The 19,339-nt window shown below is 41.5% G+C and overlaps 1 protein-coding gene across 1 annotated transcript in view; it reads left to right on the top strand.

Annotated features, from left to right (window-relative positions):
* Positions 1–19,339, top strand: part of NUP85 (nucleoporin 85) — a 1,184,651-nt gene that overhangs the window by 601,408 nt on the left and 563,904 nt on the right. The window contains exons 8-9 of the mRNA XM_044085035.1: positions 7,557–7,700; positions 8,631–8,753. Of these exons, the coding sequence (XP_043940970.1) occupies positions 7,557–7,700; positions 8,631–8,753 (267 nt within the window). The remainder of the gene's footprint in view (positions 1–7,556; positions 7,701–8,630; positions 8,754–19,339) is intronic.

Here is a 19,339-nt window from a genome sequence, read left to right as displayed (position 1 = left end):
CAAGTTTATTATTTGCTGGCATCCAGTCAGTGTACTTCTTAGCCAGTAACGAGAGCTGAAATTAAGTTGTTGATCAGTGTACAGTGATCTTGGAAAACTTGAAAATTTCTCATTTTGAGATTTCATCCAAGTTGCAGAATATCTAGCTATGAGGATGTGCAATGCCCCTCCCGTCACTGGATAGGTTTATTTTTGAAATACAAGACCTTATGAGGAGAATGCTTACTACCCCTCACAGAGATCATAAATTCCTTTGCTGATTTATTTGAAGATCTGTATAGGGAACCTCTGCAAAGTAATATTCTCCGAAAAGGAGGTTGTATGTGCCTTCTACCCTGGAGAGTTGGTGGACAGTTTGATGAAGGTCACTCCGGCGGAGATGAAGCAGGTCATGAAGTCTCAAGCTAAAGAGAAGCCACCCAGATTGGATGGGATTCCCCTTAAAATATGTTTGATGGGGAAGGAAATGTTTTTGGGCCACTTTGTTGAGCTAGCTAATGGAACTTTATGTATCAGTATATTTTGTTTTCATGGAGACAGGCAGTGTTCGCTTTGATTCTTAAACTGGGGAAAAATCTAAGGGATATGGGATCCTACAGACCTATTTTAGTATTGAATCAGGATTATAAATTTGTCTATCAAGGTGGATTGCTTGTATTCCTTATATTAGTCATCTTGATAAAGGCCTTTGATAAAGGTCTCCTGGATATTTCTTTTTGAAATGCTCAGGGGATGGGGTTTCCTAGCAAACTGATTAATCTGCTGAAGTCCACATTTATAGGGAGGGTCTGCTGCAATCATAAAAATAGGAACAAGACTGTCATCAGTAATATCCTTATCTTAGAGACAGAAGGCAAGGCTGCCCCACCCCCACTTTTGTTTGCATTTTATATTTTGCCATTAGTGTTTTAAGATTAGAGACTCACCTCTTATGGGCTATTTCTTGCAGGGACATTGAATGTGGATGACCTCTTGCTTTATTTCTTCTTACCTGACTGTGACCTACTGAGAACCCTTTTGCTGCTGAAGTTTTGTCAAGCTGGCTGAATATAAAATTAATGCCAGTAAAGCGCGGGTTGTCAAAATTAATAACACGTCCGCTAGTCTGGTGGTATATGCCTATATTTTTCTTGGGAGGAAGAGTTGGATTTCTTATTTGGAGGTAAATTGTGGACTCAACTCAGTTTATAGGACATGGCTCAAGCTGCTTATGAGGATATCTTAGCAAAGGCTAAGGGAGTATTTTCAGAGGTAAAAGGGCTTTTTCATGTAACAGAATATTCAGAGAGTGTCATGGTTTGCTTCATAGGGTAACCCATTTTCCCCTACAAAAGATTTTTTTTGTATGGATGAAGAAACTTTTAACAAATTATGGTATTATCAGTTGTGCTTGCAGGCTTAGCCTTTCTCCACTCAAAAATATATAGTACAGCAGCGCATTTAAAATTGCTATACAGGCTCCCCTGTGAGAGCAGTCTCCAGTGTGAGTAAATGCATTCTTCCTTGGGTGGGATATGAATACCTGTTGTAGAAAAGTAGTCTTCATTGTGTAATATCTTAAACCTCATGTAGTGGAGTTCTATGGAATACATGCAGATGATTCCTTAAGGGCATACCATGGCATGTCTACAGCTAATGGGGTTCAGCTTTATTGCTCTAAATGTACTCATGAATACTTAAAAAGTCATGGGCATTCAGAATTCATGTAGCTGAAACACTGGTATGTCCTTGAAATCATTTGCATATATCCTATGGGCTTCCACTGCAGAAGGTTTAAGTATTACACAGTGAAGACTCTAGTCTGGCTAAGTCTTTCTTGCAGTTTTTACTGAATGGTTTATCTGTGTAACCTTTTAACCCTTTGCTTGGATTTTGTAGAAAGGAAAGAGAAGGTAAAATTGGAAGAGAGCTTTCAGGGGGACTTAGCTCGTGAATTTTTAGTACACTGTGCTTTGGAAAAAAACTGATACTTTTAATTGAGATTGACCTCTGTCCCCTTCTCTTAGAAGACATTTGGACCTTTGCCATCACATAGGATTAAGGTAATTGGATAATGTTCCTAACTTTCAAAACTGGGAACAGTTATTACAGGAAGACCATATGATGACCTAGGAGCACTTAAAAATATTTTGAAACCTCCCAGATAGTTGATTGTTTCCAGCTTATTATCCAAAGGTAAGAAAGATGGGAACTTACACAAAGAATAACTGGCTGTGGATACAGTGGTGGGGTAAGTGTAAGAAGTTGGGAGGAAAAATCTGAAAAGCATCTGAAGGAGGTACATCCAGAATCCAAAGGTGCACTTTACATATAGATTCAGGGTGCTATGGGAGAATTAACTGAATTTGTAAGTTACATCTGAGACTTGGAGGAGACTTCTAATGGCTTCTTGTTACACTGGTAAATGTAGATGTTTTAGATTCTTTGGAGGGCAGTGATTGTTCAAATATTGTTAGACTTCATCAAAAATAGCTCAGATGTATCCAGGGTTCTCCAGAATTTGCTTGAGATGTAGCTCTGAAGTGACTTGGGATTAGAAAATGGAAAATGTCATTTGGTCATCAGCCTTTTTGGGGAGTGCTAAGAAATCAGAGAAATTTGGGCAAAACAGCTTTCGCTGACAGTAGAGTTCTCTTTTTTTCTCACTGTCATGTAATCTCTGAGTGGGTATATTTAAGGTTGATGATGTGTCCCCTCCACTTGGGAATTGTAAGGTGGGCTGGGGTGCCCATGCAAAAAAGCAAAAAAACTCACCTCTGTGGTGTGCCGAAAGTTGTTTCAGCTGTTATTTTCAATTGGGACTCAATAAAGGAGCTGTCAGTTGATTAACATGAATCCTTGGAAATGTAAATTTTGGGATTGAATGGTACTTTATCTGTTCCAAAGAAATTTTCAGTTAGTATATATGAGTAGCTGTGTCTGAACAAAATCTCTCTCTGTCTCTCTCCTCCTCTGCTTATTTATGCTTTGTCTTGATTTAGATATGAAGCTGCATAAGCATCGGTGGAGATTGTTGCATTTGTTGTTATTGGTAGGCCTTAAAAGTGACAATCCTGAGATAGTCAGCGAAAAGCAGAATGTGGGAAGTTTATGATGAGAAAATGTACTCCTCAGACTTGTGAGTTAACCAAATGGTTAGTTTAAAATGAGATCATTGGACTTTACTGTATGGGTGGGATGCTTATCTCAAAATTACATAGGACTCATAATAGAACATTGTGCTACACCATATAATAACTTCATTTATGAGTATATAGTCTGCATTTGGTGTTCAGTAGTTCATGCTTTTGATGTTGTATTTTATTTTGTGTTTTTATTGCTTAAATTTACTTTAAAATTGGTAATAAAATTGTTATATAAAAAGTTAAAAAATAATAAAAAACAAAATAAAAAAAAAAAAATAAATAAAATAAATATTTTTGCCTGTCGTAGAACCTGGGGATCCTTATTTATCCATACCTGGACACTTGTTTGAATCAAGCCATTTTATTGGAAGAAGCACAGAGAGTTCTAAGGTACACCAGTTACTGCCTGACAACCATGGGTTCTCCCTGATCTGCCAGATTGAGGTCTAACTCCAGGGAAGATGAGGAGATGAAGATTCTCTTGAGAGCTTTCCTAGACACAAACTGAACAATTTGTTCCCACTAGAATACAAGGCCGTTCAAGTAAGGCAGCTCTTTTCACATCTCACCCAGAGGACAGTCTGATTGACAAAGACTTTCATTGAAGTAGGTTTTATGTCAGCATCAGTACTGATGATCCCCCTCACCAGAGCACATATGAAGATGCAGTGGTATCATGAAAGCCTGTGTGAACAACACTGCCAACTACTGAATAAGTTGTTACTCCTAATCCCCCTCTTCAGGAAGGAATTTGGATGGTGGCTTCCACATGTATTAAGCATCTATGGGTACTGTTTGTAGTCCAAGGGCGCACCCAGGTTCTAACTGCAGATTCCTTGGATCTTGCATTAGGTACCCATAAAACCATTTCAAGATACAAGGCATGTGGGCTCTCTCTATGACAGAAAAGCATCAGCCTAAAAGAGAATGATTGCCCTTATTCTTTTCTTAAGAGAATTCAAAACGATGTGATGGTCAGGGACTCTGAAAGTGATTACAGACAATACAGTAGCAATGTGGTATATAAACAAATAGGGGTATTCATTTATATCAGCTGTACAGACTTTCATTCATAGCTTGGAGCAAATCTTTCCAGCTAGGTCTTCCTCATTTCATCAAACCTAAATATGTAGTAGCAGACAAGTTGAGGCAGTCCAAATCAAACAGTAGTGAATACAAGCTAGAGTGCAGTGTTTTCTCAAATCTGATGGAATATCCCAGTGTTTGACTTCTTCAGTTTAGAGAACTGCCAGCTGGAGAAATCTTGGTCTAGGTAAGTGAGTGCAAAGAATTGTGGACGGTGAATGCCTTTTGTATATCCTACAGGGTAAGTATCTTTTACACTGTCCCAGCCATTCCTTTGCTCCTGAAAATGGTTCAGAAGGCAAGACAGTCCCAGGTTCATTCTAGTGATCTCTTTATGTCTAGGGCCACTGTGACTCTCCCAGCTCTTTCATATGATCAAAGAACAGCTGTTTCTCCCATAATCTTGCTTCCTCCTGGCTCAGAAAGAGGTCATTGCTGCTCCCATAGTTGAAGTGTATCTGGCAGGCACCCTAGATTGCTTAAGCCAGTTATATTTTAAGGGGCATTTATTAGATGGGAAATACAATGTTGTAACAGTTAAAAGGAAAGACTTGCTGGGCTTATTGTCTTTTTCTGCTGTCAGACAAATGTAATTTAATAATAAGCCACAGCTTGTGCAAGAGGCTAGAAAGCCTATGATAAGAAGCAGTTACCCTCTTCAAGTGGAGAGCATTTACCTTTTGTTGTAGCACAAGGGGTGTTTTACCTGCAGAAGCTACAGAGCCAGACATTTTGCAGTACGTAATGGAACAGGTTTCAGACTAGCCTGCCCTATGCATCTGTTAATGTGTACCTGCAACATGCCTTCCTTTGGACTTTCCCCTTTCCCTTGAGGTAGTAAATCAGTTCATAAAAGAAGTATTGCGCTTCAAGCCTGATAAGAAACTGATGGCTACCATGAATACCTTAAATTCATATTTGAACAAATAATTATATCTTCCTTTAAAACCAGTGTTTTGGTGGCATAAAAGTTCTTCCTAGATAACCCTGTTTTTGGTGGCCTCAACCAGGAAGATGACTTTGCTTCAAACTGTCATGTGCACAGAGCTGTATGTCATCTTTCAAAAAGACAGGGTGAGCCTTAGCACTATCCCCATAATACCTTGGGTAGTACGACTGCTTATCTTCAGTCTTGGCTCCCAAAACAAGAGAGAGAGTACATTGCATTGTTTGTTATGTATGCAGAAGCAGCTCAGATGTTGCATAATAAAAGCATTGTCACAGGCAGTCTGGCCAGCTTTTTGTCTCTCTCATGCCAGCCAAGTAAGGTAGACCAGTCTCCAAACTAACACTTTCAAATGGTTAGCTCTGCAGGGCCTGCAGATCTCATTGTGCCAGGACATCAGCAGCAGCTACCATAGAAAGCCTTTTTTAGAAGACCCCATGGACCACTCTGCAGATGCTGGATCAATCCAGGAGCAGGATAGGATTTGTTACTGTAGTTTTGCAGGGTATGCTTTTCCACCATGTCAAGAAGCAAACTGTTGCCTTAGTATTCTTCCCATGGGTAAAGAATCATATTGCAGGAGTAAAATAGAGTGCACTCACTCTAACAGTAAATGCTAATCACTGCTGCAGTGTATGCTCCTATCCACCATCCTAGCCAGTGTCCATCTCTTTGCTGCTCGAGGTAGCCAGACGGTGGAGGAAGCAGTGAGATCACTAAGGTAGCAAATTCATTATATTCTCAAGGGCTTTAAAGACTGAGGACCACTGGCATTATATGGTTATAGATGAGGCACACTTAACAATAGCTTTTCTACCAAAACAGAACTCAAAGTTTCATAGGCTACTTATCTTCTCAGCTGTGTCAGACTGATATCTGGGGGTTTGGCGAGGTGTCCATCTTCAATCTGGGGATTTCTTTGAAGCTCTAGAATTCTCATTGGAAGGGTGAATGTCCTCCTGTAGCTAATTTCTCATGGATGAGGAGTCGTAATGCAGTAGTGATCCTACTGCTTATGTATACTAACACAAGTGTACTTTTAATGATCTTATACTTTATTAATTAGAATTACTGTTAGGCTGTCTTAATTTGGCAAGGATGGCTTCGTAGTTAAGGTTAAGGGCTGTGAAAGGGCATTGTGAAAGACTGAGGGTGAAGGTTGAATGGGAAATGCTAAGTAATGAAGATGGTCCACACTGGGTAGTTTGAAAGCTAGGGTGTTTGAATTGAAGTTTGAGTTGTGAGATAAAAGTGAAAATGACAAACTAGAACCATATATAAAAATGACATAATAGGAATACATTATTTTTGGATGAGATGATATTAAGGTTTTTGTGGCTTGCATTGTACTGCTTTGAAGTGTATTGGTTACAGCTGTTTCAAAGTAGTGTTATCTAAGAGGAGAGACTGTTGGGTGTATGTGCTGAGTAGCAGCAGAAACTGGGAGGAAAGGAGATTGAAATGTGTAGTCCCCCCCCCCCCCATCTTAAGTTTACATTTCCCCAGTGAGAGTGCCAAGGAATGTGGCCTTTCAACACTAGTTGTTTGTCCCTTTTGTAGTTTTATAAAGGGGACTTACTACTGGGGATTCTGACCCGTTCTTGCTGCAGAGGAAGTTGGCATAGTTGGACTGACTGGTGCCTGTTTCAGTTTCCCCCTGGTTTTCTTTTGAACGGTATTGTGACACCATTTCTTCCAAAGTGGAATTCTGCCCAGCCTATTTTATATGATGCTGCTCAAAGATAGAGACACCCTCTCACTCATAGTGATGAGTGCTTAGTTTGCCTTTTCTCTGGGTGACCCTGCTGTAAATGTTGGGTTTGTTTGTAGAGTTAAGTTGCATGGGTTTCAACTGGAAACATTGATCAGTGAGCACAGTGACATATAAGTTATGGCTACAATCTTATCTATAAAGCTGTGCTAAACATAATTCCATTTTTCCATCCGTGTTTTGACATTAACTGCTTCTTGAACTAAATGTTGTAGCATAGTCTTGCATTTGTAAGTACGTAAATATTTTTGGTTTTTTTTAGCATATCCTTGTATCTGTAAATATGTTTCGGTCATTTCTTATGTGATCCTATTCACCCAGGCTGTGCCTGCAAATGGTCCATTGATATCAGTGCCCTACCCTAGTAAACAAATATAAATAAATACATTTTAGTATTTGTACTGTGATTCATAATTTTAATATTTTCTGAATGTATTCTTTAAGTATTGCTGCGTACTGTTTTTTTTCTTTTTTGTACAAGTAACAGTAACCTAAGTTGTGAAACTTGGGGAGAAAATTAGCAAGAGTCACTGCCTCCTTATTACCACCTTCTTTTGAAAGCTGTTTTCTTTTTTTTTTAATCTGTCATATGTTTGTTTACTTTATCTTATGTTTTCTCCCCCCTCAGGTCACTGGATATGTTTTACAAGGCCGAATGGATGACGCTCGACAGATGCTTGCTATGTTTGCAAGAGAGAGTATTCCAGGATCTGGCACAAGAAATTTGTGCAAGACCTTAGATAGCTTGATGAAAAAGATGCCTATCTTTGTGGTATGCTACCAGTGTTTTTTAGTAATTCTAATGGGTGACTTACTGGCGGGGGGGGGGTCTTTAGAGTGGGGTCCCTGCCGAAATCTTGACACCTGGATTGTCAAGTGTAGAAGCTCCAAAAAAAAATTAAACTACAGATGAAGAATGAACATCGAACATTGCTCTTCTCCTTTTAACTTTTTTGTTTTTGATTTTTTTATACAGGTGGTACGCTACCTGTACCCCATTGTGGGGTGCAAGCCTCCCACATCCCTTGAAGTTCTGTATATTAACTCCAAGATTGCAGTACCTCAGAGGAAAGGGAATATTTTGAGAGATGGCATTCTTGGATTTAGTAAATTTAAGTCTGGATTTTTTTACATTTGGTCTACAAATCTAGCAGCTCAGCAATACAGGTCCCAAGATTTTAAATGATTACTAGTACAGTTGCATTTGGAGCACTCTAGAAAAATATAACGGAATATATTTAATGATGCACAAACTGTACAAATCTTGACATTTCAGTTTTCAGTGTGGAAAACCTGTACCATTTGGGAAAATGTTACAAGATCATACCTTAGAGCATGGTTGTAAGGAAGCTATAAAGTGGCGTGAATTAGGATTCTTACTTGCCTTAATTTTGTGTGTGTGTGTGTGTGTGTGTGTGTGTGTGTGTGTTCTTGCGTGTGTGTGTGTGTGTGCTTGTGTGTCTCTCGCAGAGGGGAGATAGAGAGGATGCACAGTTTTCCGCATACTTAACATGATGGGCACCAAGGTGCTGAACAAATAATAAATCAGTGACTGGTTGTATTCATTAACTGTTTTTCTTGCAACTTTGTTTCTTTGAGTGTGATTATATTGTGCTTTTACTTCATGGCACATTCTGTAAGAATCACAGAAAACTGAATTAATAACTGTACTGTGCACTTACTTTTCATTCTTTCTGTCTAGCCTGGTAGCAATCAAACACTGACAGAGTTTGAGCTCAAATGGCAGCATTGGCGTGAGGAGTGTGACCGGTACCTTCAAGATGGAACTTTTGCATCTAACCCCAAACTAGAGATGATCTGCAAGGTAAGTAGACAGTGCAACTCAGGTAATGCAGCATACAGTTAACTCTCAGTTAACTGGAACTCAAGCAACCAGCAAAAAAAAAAAAAAAATCAAAGAAATACAGTACAATTTTCATGTGTTGCACTTTATTTTCCCTCGCAGAAACGTACCTTACATTTTTAGAGTTTTAAAAAGGAAGATAGGAATAAATTCCCTCTCTCTCCCCAACCTGAGAACAAGTCATACCAAACAAGTAGTAAAGGGTACAGAAATAGTCAGACCTGTTTTTAATAGTAACTCTCAAGCAACCAGAAATTACAGTTAGCCGGCATCTACCAATCCCCATGTGTGCCAGTTAACTGAGAGTTTACTGTATTATGACTCTGGGTGGGGTTCAAGGTCTTGTACAGAAGTACTGCATGGCAGTTGTACTGTGAAAGGATAGTTATACATCAGATTGTTTTCTTGGTCTTTCTTTCCATTTCCTGGTAACTTTCAGTCAGCTGTCAGAGTCATCTGCTTATCCTATCCTATCTTACTCTTGAGGCAGACTGGCTAAGTATAACTGTCACATTTTCAAGCCTTTTGATCACTGCGCACTTCTGGACATGCATCTATCAGTAATCCTTGACCTCTTTGTACATCTTGTTGGTGCATCCAGCATCTAGTAGGTGTCAGTATTGCAGTGGACTAGCCTATGCCCTTCGTCCCCAACATGAGTGAAGTGGCTTTGTTCTCCTAAACCAAACCCAAAACACATGGCAAATGTCTTCTCTGAAGCTCCCATCCCAAATCTTGTCATTCTTGAGCCACTCTCCCACCTAAAACCATAAAGAATTATGTCTTTAAGATGCTCTCAAAGACCAAAAACATATCTTGTATAGGTCTAGATAACATTCTGGGTTGTCTAAGCAACAGTTTTTTAACACTTTTGCTGATCCCCTCCTTAAACTGTTTAACCTAAGGCTAGCTATAGGCTATGTGCTCAAATCCTGGTGCACTGCTGTAGTGATGCCTCTCCACAAGGCAGACCCCAGAATCCTTTATAAACGCATTCTATGAACACCTTCAGGAATGCATGGATCATGTGATCCCAAATAAAACCAAGACCCAATCCTCCAAAGGCAGACGTCCTGTCTGGTGGACCCCAGCCATAAACTATACAACAGAAGGAGGAAGCTACTAAATGATAGAGCAAAATCCCAAAAAGGGAAGGCATCACTGATCAGTATTAGCAAAAAACTATGGGCACTCATAAAATTGTCTAAGGCCAGCTTCGAGAGAAAAATTGCACAGGACACTAAGGATAATCACAAGGCTTTCTTTAGTTATGTTAGGAACCTGGGTGGTAATTCCCAGATATGCTCAGAATTAGTCCAAATGACAAAAAATACACTGAACCCACAGACATTGCCAACATCCTAGCTGACAGGTTCAGCGCAAACTCCCCCCCCCCACCAAAAGGGTAAATATCTATCCCAGCAGAGTGCTGCCCCCCTGACATCTCAGATGCTCAGGTAAGAGCCGCCCTCTCCAAAGCAAAAAACACAGCATCAATGGGACCAGGCGGTGTCCCGGCTGCCCCTACATGAACTCCAAGAAGAGCTAAACCCAAACATAAAACTACTGTTCAGTCTCAGCCTTACTACAGGATATGTGCCCAAAGAGTGGTGTACAGCAACAGTGGTCCCTCTCCATAAAGGTGGTGCCTCAACAGATCCTGGAAACTATTGCCCCATAAGCCTGACTAGCTTGGTCTGCAAAGCTATGGAAAGGATCATCATGGACCTCCTAAATAAAGATATTGGGGACCTACAGACACTGGATCCTACCCAGTTCAGCTTTGTTAAGGGCAGATCCTGCCTCTTAAACCTGGTTGATTTCTTTGAAACAGTCACCAAGGCCATTGACGAGGGGAAGGTGGTCCACACAGCCTACCTGGACCTCAAAGGCCTTCGATACAATACCCCACTCGGGCATTATAGATAAGCTCACTAGCTTAAATATAAACCCCTATGTCACTAGATGGATTGCAAACTGGCTCAAGGACAGAACCCACATGGTTAGAAGTGCTGGAGCCATGTCAGACTCCAAACCAGTTACAAGTGGTGTCCCACAAGGCTCAGTCCTGGGACCTCTCTTGTTCGGTATATATTTCTCGGAGGTACAGGCCAACACGGAAGGACTGTGGCTGACCAAGTTCGCAGATGACTGTAAACTGGGCGCCATAATCGACTCTCCAGCCGACACAAGTATCCTCCAAAAGGGCCTCATAGAAACAGACAACTGGTGCCAGAGCCATGGCCTCAAGCTAAATGCCAAAAAGTGTATAGTCATCCTCTTTGGCAAAAACAAAGTGCCCACAAATTACCACATAGGTGGTAATCCATTAAGTACAGAAGAAGTAATTAGGGACCTGGGGACCCAAGTTGATAGCAATCTCTCATTTGACAACCACGTGGCCAAAGTGGTTAGAAAAACATTTTATATAGCCCACCTAATCATGAAAGGATTCACATCTAGATCAGGGGAGGTCATCGTGCCTCTTTACTCATCCCTCATCAGGCCCATAATTGAGTACAATGCCCCTTTTGGGATGTACCTTACCAGACACCTGCAGCAACTGGAAAGACCCCAAACGTACCTCACCAAGAGGATCAAAGGGCTCAAACAGAACTGTACGCTTCTCCACTAAACCACCAGCTGCCAAAGTTTTGCACGAAAAGGTTTCATCACACAGCTTGGAAAGTGGATGCTCTTTCGTTCAGTTGGGAAAATCTTCGTGTATGCCTTTCCACCTCTGCCTCTCCTCCCAAAGGTACTCCCTAAAGGTCAGACAAGACAAGCCAAGGATGATTTTGATAGCTCCAGATTGGCCTCGGAAAACAACACTGGTACCCATTACTGAGGAATCTGGTAAGAAAGCCTCCATGGCCTTTACCTTTAATTCCACACCTTTTGTCTCAGAGGGCGGTCATCTACTCAATGTCAAGCTTCACTCTCTTCATCTAACAGCCTGGCATATTCTGTTTTGAACCACAGCAGGTCTCAACTTCCTCAACAAGTTTTGAATGTGATTATGGAAGCCAGAGGACCTAGTACACGTAAAGTGTATGCAGAAAAATGGAAGAGATTTTTATTTTGGAGTGCAGCAAAGGATTTGGATGTTTCTGAGCCTAATTTGAGTGTGGCTCTTCAATATCTTACTGAGCTATTGGACAAGGGTTTGTCTTTCTCTTCTATTAAGATTCATGCTGCAGCAATTTCAGCTCACTATGAGTGTGACCCACCATTGTTTTCTCATCCTTTGTTCAAGCAATTTCTTAGAGGGGCAAAGAATAGAAGACCCCCGCGTAGAGCTCCTACTCCTGCTTGGGACCTCAATTTTGTGTTGGAGAAACTTACTCTACAACCTTTTGAGCCTGCGGCTACTGCTGAGTTGAAATACTTGTCATGGAAGACTGCTTTTTTGTTGGCCATTACTTCTGCAAGAAGGGTTTCTGAATTGCAGGCCCTTATGGCGGTTGAGCCTTTTGATTTTCATAAGGATAGGGTATCATTACGTACTAATCCTTCATTTATGCCTAAGGTGGTTTCTAGTGTGGCTTTAAACCAAACTATTCATTTGCCTACTTTTTATGCAGATCCCCAAAATAGGGGGGAAAAGATTTTGTACACCTTAGATGTACACAGACAGTTGGGGCGGCCACGGTGGTGCAGTGGTTAGCATTGCCACCTCACAGCAAGAGGTTCTCCGGTTCGATCCTCGGCTGGGGTGCCTTCTGTGTGGAGTCTGCATGTCCTCCCTGTGGTCGCGTGGGTTTCCTCCGGGTGCTCCGGTTTCCTCCCACATCCCAAAGACATGCTGCAGGTGTGATTGGACACTCTAAATTGGCCCTAGGTGTGCGTGTGAGTGTGCCTTCTGTGGAAGGTTGGGCGCCGGGCTGGCAACTCGACACTGTAAAACTCCACTGCCATTCAATGCGGACAGGTGATCCTGTAAGCTCCCTAACCGGGATAAAGCCGAAAGAAGAAGAAGAAGAAGAAGATGTACACAGACAGTTGCGTTATTATTTAAGCAGGACTAGGGATTTTAGGCAGTCTCAGCAGTTGTTTGTTTCTTTTGCTTTGAGTTCCCAGGGCAAGCCTGTGTCAAAACAAACTATATCTAAGTGGATTGGGTTTTGCATTGCATTCTGTTACTCCCATCATGGCAAGGAGATTCCAGCTGGGATTAGGCCTCATTCCAGTAGGGCTACTGCCACTTCAACAGCATTTCTAAGGGGGGTGGCAACTAAGGATATTTTGGAGGCAGCTACTTGGAGTTCAGTGCATACTTTCTCCAAGCATTACCACCTTCCTCTCTATTCTAAGTCCAGGGCTGGTTTGCCACTGCTGTGTTGCAGGGCATTTTGGCAGCTCCTGCTTCTTTATAGTTTAGCCATCCTCCCTTACCTCTGCTTTGGGATTCTACCCTAGTGTTAGGACTGCAGCAATGTGAGATGAAGAACATAGTACAGTTTTGTACCTACCATAAATGTAGATGTTCGAAGATCCACATTGCTGCAGTCAATTCTCCCTCCTTCCCCTCTGTGTTTAGGGGTGGTTGTGTGGGTGAGGTTCTATTTTTTGTAAATGTGTATATATTGTACATATATTAGGTACAGGAGTGTTTTGGTGTTTTTTGGTTTTGGCCTTAGCTTTTTAGGGTCTTCTGACATCTGGGGCAAGAAAGGACTGAGGATATGACGTCGGTCATGCGCATTTGTACCCTGACGTCCTGATGTCAGACAAATGCGCCTTGACCGACGTCAGCCTTATACTTTGGTATTCGGGCCGACTGGGACAGCGGACTACCCAAGTGTTAGGACTGCAGCAATGTGGATCTTCGAACATCTACATTTATGGTAGGTACAAAACTGTACTTTTTATAAAGGGGACTTACTACTGGGGATTCTGACCTGTTCTTGCTGCAGAGGAAGTTGGCATAGTTGGACTGACTGGTGCCTGTTTCAGTTTCCCCCTGGTTTTCTTTTGAACGGTATTGTGACACCATTTCTTCCAAAGTGGAATTCTGCCCAGCCTATTTTATATGATGCTGCTCAAAGATAGAGACACCCTCTCACTCATAGTGATGAGTGCTTAGTTTGCCTTTTCTCTGGGTGACCCTGCTGTAAATGTTGGGTTTGTTTGTAGAGTTAAGTTGCATGGGTTTCAACTGGAAACATTGATCAGTGAGCACAGTGACATATAAGTTATGGCTACAATCTTATCTATAAAGCTGTGCTAAACATAATTCCATTTTTCCATCCGTGTTTTGACATTAACTGCTTCTTGAACTAAATGTTGTAGCATAGTCTTGCATTTGTAAGTACGTAAATATTTTTGTTTTTTTTTAGCATATCCTTGTATCTGTAAATATGTTTCGGTCATTTCTTATGTGATCCTATTCACCCAGGCTGTGCCTGCAAATGGTCCATTGATATCAGTGCCCTACCCTAGTAAACAAATATAAATAAATACATTTTAGTATTTGTACTGTGATTCATAATTTTAATATTTTCTGAATGTATTCTTTAAGTATTGCTGCGTACTGTTTTTTTTCTTTTTTGTACAAGTAACAGTAACCTAAGTTGTGAAACTTGGGGAGAAAATTAGCAAGAGTCACTGCCTCCTTATTACCACCTTCTTTTGAAAGCTGTTTTCTTTTTTTTTTTAATCTGTCATATGTTTGTTTACTTTATCTTATGTTTTTCTCCCCCCTCAGGTCACTGGATATGTTTTACAAGGCCGAATGGATGACGCTCGACAGATGCTTGCTATGTTTGCAAGAGAGAGTATTCCAGGATCTGGCACAAGAAATTTGTGCAAGACCTTAGATAGCTTGATGAAAAAGATGCCTATCTTTGTGGTATGCTACCAGTGTTTTTTAGTAATTCTAATGGGTGACTTACTGGCGGGGGGGGGGTCTATAGAGTGGGGTCCCTGCCGAAATCTTGACACCTGGATTGTCAAGTGTAGAAGCTCCAAAAAAAAATTAAACTACAGATGAAGAATGAACATCGAACATTGCTCTTCTCCTTTTAACTTTTTTGTTTTGATTTTTTATACAGGTGGTGCGCTACCTGTACCCCATTGTGGGGTGCAAGCCTCCCACATCCCTTGAAGTTCTGTATATTAACTCCAAGATTGCAGTACCTCAGAGGAAAGGGAATATTTTGAGAGATGGCATTCTTGGATTTAGTAAATTTAAGTCTGGATTTTTTGACATTTGGTCTACAAATCTAGCAGCTCAGCAATACAGGTCCCAAGATTTTAAATGATTACTAGTACAGTTGCATTTGGAGCACTCTAGAAAAATATAACGGAATATATTTAATGATGCACAAACTGTGCAAATCTTGACATTTCAGTTTTCAGTGTGGAAAACCTGTACCATTTGGGAAAATGTTACAAGATCATACCTTAGAGCATGGTTGTAAGGAAGCTATAAAGTGGCGTGAATTAGGATTCTTACTTGCCTTAATTTTGTGTGTGTGTGTGTGTGTGTGTGTGTGTGTGTGTGTGTGTTCTTGCGTGTGTGTGTGTGTGTGTGCTTGTGTGTCTCTCGCAGAGGGGAGATAGAGAGGATGCACAGTTTTCCGCATACTTAACATGATGGGCACCAAGGTGCTGAACAAATAATAAATCAGTAACTGGTTGTATTCATTAACTGTTTTTCTTGCAACTTTGTTTCTTTGAGTGTGATTATATTGTGCTTTTACTTCATGGCACATTCTGTAAGAATCACAGAAAACTGAATTAATAACTGTACTGTGCACTTACTTTTCATTCTTTCTGTCTGTCTAGCCTGGTAGCAATCAAACACTGACAGAGTTTGAGCTTAAATGGCAGCATTGGCGTGAGGAGTGTGACCGGTACCTTCAAGATGGAACTTTTGCATCTAACCCCAAACTAGAGATGATCTGCAAGGTAAGTAGACAGTGCAACTCAGGTAATGCAGCATACAGTTAACTCTCAGTTAACTGGAACTCAAGCAACCAGCAAAAAAAAAAAAAAAATCAAAGAAATACAGTACAATTTTCATGTGTTGCACTTTATTTTCCCTCGCAGAAACGTACCTTACATTTTTAGAGTTTTAAAAAGGAAGATAGGAATAAATTCCCTCTCTCTCCCCAACCTGAGAACAAGTCATACCAAACAAGTAGTAAAGGGTACAGAAATAGTCAGACCTGTTTTTAATAGTAACTCTCAAGCAACCAGAAATTACAGTTAGCCGGCATCTACCAATCCCCATGTGTGCCAGTTAACTGAGAGTTTACTGTATTATGACTCTGGGTGGGGTTCAAGGTCTTATACAGAAGTACTGCATGGCAGTTGTACTGTGAAAGGATAGTTATACATCAGATTGTTTTCTTGGTCTTTCTTTCCATTTCCTGGTAACTTTCAGTCAGCTGTCAGAGTCATCTGCTTATCCTATCCTATCTTACTCTTGAGGCAGACTGGCTAAGTATAACTGTCACATTTTCAAGCCTTTTGATCACTGCGCACTTCTGGACATGCATCTATCAGTAATCCTTGACCTCTTTGTACATCTTGTTGGTGCATCCAGCATCTAGTAGGTGTCAGTATTGCAGTGGACTAGCCTATGCCCTTCTCCCCCAACATGAGTGAAGTGGCTTTGTTCTCCTAAACCAAACCCAAAACACATGGCAAATGTCTTCTCTGAAGCTCCCATCCCAAATCTTGTCATTCTTGAGCCACTCTCCCACCTAAAACCATAAAGAATTATGTCTTTAAGATGCTCTCAAAGACCAAAAACATATCTTGTATAGGTCTAGATAACATTCTGGGTTGTCTAAGCAACTGTTTTTTAACACTTTTGCTGATCCCCTCCTTAAACTGTTTAACCTAAGGCTAGCTATAGGCTATGTGCTCAAATCCTGGTGCAGTGCTGTAGTGATGCCTCTCCACAAGGCAGACCCCAGAATCCTTTATAAACGCATTCTATGAACACCTTCAGGAATGCATGGATCATGTGATCCCAAATAAAACCAAGACCCAATCCTCCAAAGGCAGACGTCCTGTCTGGTGGACCCCAGCCATAAACTATACAACAGAAGGAGGAAGCTACTAAATGATAGAGCAAAATCCCAAAAAGGGAAGGCATCACTGATCAGTATTAGCAAAAAACTATGGGCACTCATAAAATTGTCTAAGGCCAGCTTCGAGAGAAAAATTGCACAGGACACTAAGGATAATCACAAGGCTTTCTTTAGTTATGTTAGGAACCTGGGTGGTAATTCCCAGATATGCTCAGAATTAGTCCAAATGACAAAAAATACACTGAACCCACAGACATTGCCAACATCCTAGCTGACAGGTTCAGCACAAACTCCCCCCCCATCCCCACCAAAAGGGCAAATATCTATCCCAGCAGAGTGCTGCCCCCCTGACATCTCAGATGCTCAGGTAAGAGCCACCCTCTCCAAAGCAAAAAACACAGCATCAATGGGACCAGACGGTGTCCCGGGCTGCGTCCTACATGAACTCCAAGAAGAGCTAAACCCAAACATAAAACTACTGTTCAGTCTCAGCCTTACTACAGGATATGTGCCCAAAGAGTGGCGTACAGCAACAGTGGTCCCTCTCCATAAAGGTGGTGCCTCAACAGATCCTGGAAACTATTGCCCCATAAGCCTGACTAGCTTGGTCTGCAAAGCTATGGAAAGGATCATCATGGACCTCCTAAATAAAGATATTGGGGACCTACAGACACTGGATCCTACCCAGTTCAGCTTTGTTAAGGGCAGATCCTGCCTCTTAAACCTGGTTGATTTCTTTGAAACAGTCACCAAGGCCATTGACGAGGGGAAGGTGGTCCACACAGCCTACCTGGACCTCGCAAAAGCCTTCGATACAATACACCAAAAGGACATTATAGATAAACTCACTAACTTAAATATAAACCACTATGTCACTAGATGGATTGCAAACTGGCTCAAGGACAGAACCCACATGGTTAGAAGTGCTGGAGCCATGTCAGACTCAAACCAGTTACAAGTTGTGTCCCACAGGGCTCAGTCCTGGGACCTCTCTTGTTCGGTATATATTTCTCGGAGGTACAGGCCAACACGGAAGGACTGTGGCTGACCAAGTTCGCAGATGACTGCAAACTGGGCGCCATAATCGACTCTCCAGCCGACACAAGTATCCTCCAAAAGGGCCTCATAGAAACAGACAACTGGTGCCAGAGCCATGGCCTCAAGCTAAATGCCAAAAGTGTATAGTCATCCTCTTTGGCAAAAACAAAGTGCTCACAAATTACCACATAGGTGGTAATCCATTAAGTACAGAAGAAGTAATTAGGGACCTGGGGACCCAAGTTGATAGCAATCTCTCATTTGACAACCACGTGGCCAAAGTGGTTAGAAAAACATTTTATATAGCCCACCTAATCATGAAAGGATTCACATCTAGATCAGGGGAGGTCATCGTGCCTCTTTACTCATCCCTCATCAGGCCCATAATTGAGTACAATGCCCCTTTTGGGATGTACCTTACCAGACACCTGCAGCAACTGGAAAGACCCCAAACGTTCCTCACCAAGAGGATCAAAGGGCTCAAACAGATGCTATACTCTGCCCGGTTAAAGAAACACCAGCTCTACTCATTGGCATAACGCCTGTTCAGAGGCGATCTGTGCCTGACGTATAAAGCCATGTCCAACCCGGAATTAATGGACATGCTGCACCTCAGAAAATCCAAATCCCATCGAGCTATGCGCTCGAGAGACTTGAACCTCAGCACTGAAATAAATAGGGCATGCTGGAGGGACAGATTCATAACCCAGAGGCTCCCTTCACTCTGGAATAAAATCCCAGTCCAGGTTAGGCAGAGTCCCTCATTGACTCTCTTCAAGAGGAATCTTGATGAGTGGATGGGAGATCTGTTAGACAGAGGCACAGTATACTAACCTCGAAAAAGGGCATAGCAAAATAAATTTAAAATGGGTGGTGAAAGCCAAACACATTCTGGCTAGGCTTATAAATGCCCTAGGGCAGATAGCCTAGTATGAACCTATGAACCCTGGGAACTACAAACCCTTCAGCCTCATAAGATCATAGAAGTTACAAGGCAACCAAGCCATGATGCCATTTATGCCTTGCCAGTACCCATTGTTAGGCATAGCTAGACCAGTCTTACCAAGGGTGAATGTCTCGATAGCCAATCAGTTGATCTGTTTTTAAAAGGCAAACAATGTAACACACTGCTTAATTTAGAGAGGAAATCTGTTCCAGAGAAGGGGTAGGCACTGTGTGACAATTTTATCTCTCCTCTTAGTCTTGTTTATTTGTTGAGCTAGATTAAGGTCTCTTGCCCTAGTGTTTACTGGACTGTTTCATTCATTGAGGTATAAGAGTTCTTAGATTAACGTGTCCCTTATAGACCTATAAGTAAGGCACTAGTCACCACTAAGGAGTCTGTCTGAAACTGAGTACAGGGACAAAGCTTTCAGCCTTTCATGGTAATTAGACTTTTAAGCCCCAGTCCTTTTAGCTGCAAGCCTCTTTGGTCTCTTCATTTGCTTAATATGCTTAGTAAGG

Source organism: Protopterus annectens, chromosome 10.part0 (assembly GCF_019279795.1).
Source record: "Protopterus annectens isolate FY-2018-M chromosome 10.part0, PAN1.0, whole genome shotgun sequence".
Classification (NCBI taxonomy): Eukaryota; Metazoa; Chordata; order Ceratodontiformes; family Protopteridae; genus Protopterus; species Protopterus annectens.
This window is presented reverse-complemented; position numbering and strand designations above follow the sequence as displayed.